Source organism: Acanthochromis polyacanthus, chromosome 8 (assembly GCF_021347895.1).
Source record: "Acanthochromis polyacanthus isolate Apoly-LR-REF ecotype Palm Island chromosome 8, KAUST_Apoly_ChrSc, whole genome shotgun sequence".
NCBI classification, from domain to species: Eukaryota; Metazoa; Chordata; class Actinopteri; family Pomacentridae; genus Acanthochromis; species Acanthochromis polyacanthus.
In genome coordinates, this window is record NC_067120.1 from 38,048,108 (window position 1) to 38,055,181 (window position 7,074).

The 7,074-nt window shown below is 39.2% G+C and overlaps 1 protein-coding gene across 1 annotated transcript in view; it reads right to left on the bottom strand.

Annotated features, from left to right (window-relative positions):
- Positions 1–6,314, bottom strand: part of spire2 (spire-type actin nucleation factor 2) — a 30,565-nt gene extending 24,251 nt beyond the window's left edge. Inside the window, 2 exon segments of the mRNA XM_051952177.1 lie at positions 5,743–6,090; positions 6,093–6,314. Coding sequence (XP_051808137.1) covers positions 5,743–6,090; positions 6,093–6,147 — 403 coding nt within the window. The 5' untranslated portion in view covers positions 6,148–6,314.
- Between the last annotated feature and the right edge of the window lie 760 nt (positions 6,315–7,074).

A 7,074-nucleotide genomic window follows, 5' to 3' on the forward strand; every position in this document is an offset into this window, starting at 1 on the left:
TTCCCATCGTCTCCTTTAATTCTTTATTTCAGCTGCTCGTGCTGCTTCCTAAAGACTCTTCAGGCTGTAATTAGAAAAATCTGCCAACACAAACACGTTTTTGCCAAACAAAGATTCGCCACAAAGCTGCAGAAATAAATCCAACTGTGTTTCCAGATGGCAGCTGCTTTATCGTCGCTCCTCATGTGGAGGAAAAACAACATTTCTGATTGAAATGAGGAGTTTTACTGCAGCTTCTGGTTCACTTTCAGCTCAAACTGACATCAGGAGGCTGCAGGTCCAAGAAGGTCAAATAAATATCTTCAAATGTGCCTTTTGGATGAGCAACGGTTAAAAATCCACGAAATTTGATATTATTAACATGAAAATCCAGGAAAAATATGTAAATATTGATATTTTCTTGATATTTAATGCATAAAATGTCAGATAAACGTTAAAACTGCAGTTCGAAGCCGAAATAAACATCTTCAGATGTGTCTTTTTGCCTGTGCAATGGTTAAAAATATTCAAAAGTTAAGGTTATTTGAACGAAAATCCAGGAAAAACATGTAAATATTGATATTTCATTGATATTTAATACACAAAATGTTGGGGGAAAAGTTAAAATGCTATTATGAATCCAAAAAGCCAAACAAACATCTTAAAATGGGTCTTTTTGCCTGAGCAATGATCAAAAATCCACAAAATTTGAGATTATTAACATGGAAATTCAGGAAACTTCTTTAAATATTGATATGTTACTGTTATTTAATGAATAAAATGGCAGAAAATAGTTAGAATTGCGATTAGAAGGCCAAACAGACATCTTCAAATGTGTCTTTTTGAACGAGCAATGGTCAAAAATCCACAAAATTTAAGATTACTAACATGAAAATCCAGGAAAAATATGTAAATATTGATATTTTATTGGTATTTAAAGCATTAAAATGTCAGAAACTGTTGGAAAACTGATAATATTAAGACATCAAATGAACGTATTCAAACAGTATTCCACTGTTTGTGTTTTTTTTTAACATATTTTTTATGAGACTGTTGTTGTTTAGTATTTCTACAGTGTAGCTTTGTTTCACTAAACACAGAACCCAGACAGAAGAGCAGGTCCAGCCCTGAAATGTCCAAAATAAACAACAGTTTTAGGTTTTAAGGTGACCTAGTTAGAGTCCTGACATGAACCACGCTGAGATCCAGCATCACTGAACAGAGGACATTTAGAAAAACTCTCTACTTTCTATAAAGGTTCAGGACTTTATAATGTAGACAAAAATAAGAAAACATCAGAGTTCAGAGGTTTAAAGTGATTTAAAAATAAATAAATAATAGAAAGACTCCTATGACTTCTTCTGAAGGAGTTCCAGCTTCAGCAGCTGAGAAGTTAGAGACTGTTCATCAACAACTGTTGTCTGTTCTTCACCAGTCAAAGCTTCATGGAGACAAAGAGAAAGACTGATGGTTCAAATTAAATCTGGACTAGAGTTCACCAGAAGACATGTGGAGACCTGAGGAGACCAGAATGGAGCTTTATGTCCATCAGACTAGATGATATGTTTGACGGACACCAAACACTGAACATCATCATAAACACACCATCCTCACTATGAAGCATGGTAGAGGCAGCATCATGATGTGAAGCATGGTAGAGGCAGCATCATGATCTGAAGCATGGTGGTGGCAGTATCATGATGAAGCATGGTGGTGGCAGCATCATGATGGGAAGCATGGTGGAGGCAGCATCATGATGTGAAGCATGGTGGTGGCAGCATCATGATGTGAAGCATGGTGGAGGCAGCATCATGATGTGAAGCATGGTGGAGGCAGCATCATGATGTGAAGCACGGTGGAGGTAGCATCATGATGTGAAGCATGGTGGAGGTAGCATCATGATGTGAAGCATGGTGGTGGCAGCATCATGATGTGAAGCACGGTGGTGGCAGCATCATGATGTGAAGCACGGTGGAGGCAGCATCATGATGTGAAGCACGGTGGAGGTAGCATCATGATGTGAAGCACGGTGGAGGTAGCATCATGATGTGAAGCATGGTGGTGGTATCATCATGATGTGAAGCATGGTGGTGGCAGCATCATGATGTGAAGCACGGTGGTGGCAGCATCATGATGTGAAGCATGGTGGTGGTATCATCATGATGTGAAGCACGGTGGTGGCAGCATCATGATGTGAAGCATGGTGGTGGTATCATCATGATGTGAAGCACGGTGGTGGCAGCATCATGATGTGAAGCACGGTGGTGGCAGCATCATGATGTGAAGCACGGTGGTGGCAGCATCATGATGTGAAGCACGGTGGAGGCAGCATCATGATGTGAAGCACGGTGGAGGCAGCATCATGATGTGAAGCACGGTGGTGGCAGCATCATGATGTGAAGCACGGTGGAGGCAGCATCATGATGTGAAGCACGGTGGTGGCAGCATCATGATGTGAAGCACGGTGGAGGCAGCATCATGATGTGAAGCACGGTGGTGGCAGCATCATGATGTGAAGCACGGTGGTGGCAGCATCATGATGTGAAGCACGGTGGTGGCAGCATCATGATGTGAAGCACGGTGGAGGCAGCATCATGATGTGAAGCACGGTGGTGGCAGCATCATGATGTGAAGCACGGTGGAGGCAGCATCATGATGTGAAGCACGGTGGAGGCAGCATCATGATGTGAAGCACGGTGGAGGCAGCATCATGATGTGAAGCATGGTGGAGGCAGCATCATGATGTGAAGCACGGTGGTGGCAGCATCACCTAAAAACCAGCTTGAAGGAGGTTAATATTTTCAGTAAAGGGAAAACTTCCAGCAGGTTGAATCTAAAGTTTTATAGAACATTTCTGTCCTTGATATGGTTTTAAACTGAACACAAAGAGGTTTGAAGTTATAAAAGGAGAGAACCTGTGGTTAGTTCATATCATTACTTCTATAGAGGAAATATTCACCATCAAGTCGTCTAATTTCTGAAAAGGATACATCACAGTGGACCTCACAGAAACACGGTCGATTCATTTATCTCAGTAGATTTATGCAAAATAAAAGACATCCGTGCTTTTAATGTCTTATATTTTCACAGAGATAAAACTTACATTTTAGCTTTTCTCTCTATTTTATTTGTTTTTTAGTATTTCAAGGCCTTTTTTATGGTGTTTTGTGTCTCTTTGAGCTCACTTTGTGTCACTTTAAAGTAATTTTCTCTCTTTATAGACATTTACTGATGACATTTTCAATAATTATGAAACAACTGTTGTAGATATAAATTCCTAATTTCACATATTTGTAGCTTATTAGCTGTTGAATATTTTAAAACTTGACATTCAATTTGATACAGATCTTTGTTTTGGTTAATGTGCAGCTTGTTTCACATGTAAATAAACACAAAACTAAAAGAGAAGTATCATTTGAACACAAACTGTAGCTTCTCCTGTTTGATTAGTATGTCTGGAATATCATCCCGAGATTCAGTAACTGACATTATAGCTTTCCTCTCCATTATATTTATGCTTTTCATATTTTAAGGCCTTTTCTTGGTTGTTTTGTGTCTGTTTGTGGTCGTTTGTCTCTTTTTTATTTTTACCTTTTTGCAGGCGTTTTGTGTCCCTTAACAGTTACTTTTCATAATAATGATGCAACAGTTGCAGATATAAACTTCTAATTTCATAAATTTGTAGCTTATAAGCTGCTAATCGTTTTAAAACCTGCATTTGTATCATGCAGATGTTTGTTTTGGTTAATGAGCAGCTTGTTTCACATGTAAATAAACACAAAAATGAAAGATAAACGCCTCCCTAACAGAAATTGTAGCTTGTCCTGTTTGATTATTAAAGTCTGGACTATTATCTACAGATTCAATAAGTCATATTTTAGCTTTTCTCTCCATTTCACTCATGTTTTTACTATTTATTGGCCATTTTTTGTGTTCTTTTTGTCTTTTTGCAGTCATTTGGTGTCACTTTGAGGTCATTTTGCATCTGTTTGTGCCATTTTGTGTCTCTTAATAGATATTTTCCATAATAATAAAACAACAGTGGCAGATATAAACTTTTAATTTCACATATTTGCAGCTTATAAGCTGCTAATCCTTTTAAAACCTGCATCTGCATCATGCAAATGTTTGTTTTGTTAATAAGCAGCTTGTTTCATGTGTAAATAAATGCACAAATGAAAGACAAACGATTCCTTAAGACAAACTGTAGCTTCTTCTTTTTGATTATTACACTCTGAAATAGCATTCTGAGATTCAAAAAAGTTACTTTTTTTTTGCTTTTTTCTCCATTTAATTTAAATTTTTAACATTCACTAGGCTTTTTTAAGTTGTTTTGTGTCTCTTTGTGGTAATTTTGTGTCACTTTAAAGACATTTTGTCTCTTGTAATTTATTGATATTTTTAATAGTAATGAAGCAACAGTTGAAGATATAAACTTCTATTTTCACATATGTGTAGATTATAACCTGCAGAGCATTAAAAAACGTGTCTTTTATATGATACAGATGTTTGTTTTGGTTAATGATGACGCTTTTCTTTTCATTTAACTCATGTTTTTAATATTTATTCGGCCTTTTCTGTGTTGTTTTGTTTCCATTTGTCATCATTTTCTCATATGACTCGTGTTTTTGACATTTATTAGACCTTTTCTGGTCAAGACTGAGCACTGAGAATATAATATATATATATATATATATATATATATATATATATATATATATATATATATATATATATATATATATATATATATATATATATATATATATATATAAAACACACTGTGGCTTTATGGCGCTTTAGGCCACATGTAGTGAAGACCGAAGACCTTTGCTGTGACTTTGAGCTCATTCGGCTACAAGCAGCACTTGAATAAAACATCAGTTTCTAGAAATACTGGCCTGAGATTCACCAGTGGGAATCAGATTTGGGTCCTGGATGCGAGTTCACCACGGGCTGGGAAATATTCAGCCTTTTTAAAATCAAGTTTGGCCTCAAGTTGTGTGTGTGCAGACTGTGGAGCAGGTCTGATGGGCCGCAGTGAGGACATAAATACTTGACATGCAGCAGGATATTATGCAGGTACAGGCTGGATTCAGCAGGGGGAACAACCAGAAGACTGCGTAAAATCCTCTGGGCTTCCATCCATCCTTTGAAGTCTCCAAAAACAGTCTTTGCATAAGGGGATGCTCGGGTGAAGCCATGAATAATTAATCATTTACCGGCATAATACAAGTCATCGTTGTTGGCACAGGCAGTGCGACAAGATATTACATAATGAAGCAATATAAAGTTTGTGTATGACCAGCTCAGTGTTCTGCAAAATGGTTAAATAACGCAGCTGAAGGTCAGTTAGAGAGGAATTCCTGTTGTCTGTTATGGGACAGGGAAGCTCTGTTTCTTTAATGAACAGTATGTGCCTGTATGCCAGACTCAGTTATAAATTCGCTTAATTTAACGTTTAATTGTTTTCACATTAAGGTCGTGTTAGTTAAGAGACAATTTAAGATATTTTACAAAATTTTTATAGGTTCTCATTGATTCGGCTTTGTTATGGTTAGGCTAGCTTTGGGTAGTTTGCTGTACTTTTTGACAAAAACAGCGGTTTGCGCTGGTTGCTGCCGCCTGCTGCGGAGGAGTTTCCGGGAAGAAAACAGCGCGGTGCGGCTACAAAAACTCGTAATTTAATTAAAACTGCGCGAAATGGTGGGTTTTTCTCCACACCGAATTTAAAAGTGGATTTTAGTGTTTAAATAAAAATACAAAGGTAGACTGTGAGGCTAATTTGTTTTACACAGCAGCGATAAGATGTTAAATTCCACTTTTTCGCAGTTGTGTTTGGAAGGAAGTTGCAGGCAACGGCTGTCCTACCGTCGTGTGGGGGCTCCGGCCGCAGCGACACGGTTCCGTCCCGGTGCAGGAGGATGGAGGACGGCTCCTTCACCCGGCGGACCCTCGGGGCCGGCGGGCGGGGCGGTCGGAGCCCGCTGCAGCACTGGTAGCACACCGCCCAAGCCTGCTCCTCGTTGATGGGCTGCTCGTACGACTTCAGCACCTCCTCCAGAGACAGTTCCCGAGGCTCGGCCAGGTCCCGCGGCTCGCCCCGGTCATTGGGGCGGTCACCCGTGGGTCCCCGTCCTCGGCGGTTCTGTTGGTGGATCTGGCCATGGCTGCGTCGCCGCGGAGCCCATCCTTCAGTCAGTCCGTACCGGAGCCATCCGTGCTGTCCGCCGCTCGGCCCGGTCTGCTGCGCTCCGCCGCCTAACGTCCGTTTTACCGCCGCAGCTGCAGCGCGTCTTCACCGAGCGTCAAACTTCCGCCGCACACACACACACACACACACACACACACACACACACACACACACACACACACACACATGCTGCACCTCCGCTTCCGGCTTTCAAAAATAAAACCGCCGTTCAGTGGACGTTTCAAAATAAAAGCCTTGTGAAATTTAAACGATCAGGAGAAAATTGAAACAACAAAGATGTGCTTTGAGCGTTTGTTGTGTGTCGTGTTGTGAATCTTTTTTTTTTTTTAATGTTTTGCAGCTGCAGTTGGTTGTTGTCCATCTTAAAGTTGTTATTTTGTCTGTATTTTTGTTTATTAATTAATTCAGTAGTTTTAGTCGGTTTCTTCTGTCTGTGGTTGTTTTTTATCACTTTGTTATTCTTGATCTCTTGGTAGTCTTTAAGTTCAGTTGAATTTAGTGTTTCTGAGCTGCAGCAAGAAACTCTGAGCCTCTCTCCTGCCAGTTCAGGACCAGCTGCTTCATTTACATTATTTATGCTGGAATTCTCCTAAGAACGCTCACATTACACATTTTTTTAGTTGTTTGTCATAATTTTTGTTTCTTCACCGTCATTATAAAAATTTGTTTTCATTGCTTTTCTTCTCTTGGTGGTTGTTTGTCATTCTTTGAGAGTCAGTTTGTGTTTCTTTTTGTCTGTTCATGGTCATTTTATGGCAGCATCGCATTTAAAACTAATTCATATTATTTTTTTTCTTTTTCCAATACTTATACTTTCATATATTTTTGCTTTGTCAATTCTTTAAAATTAAATTAAAGTAAACAGATTGGAAATTCACTTT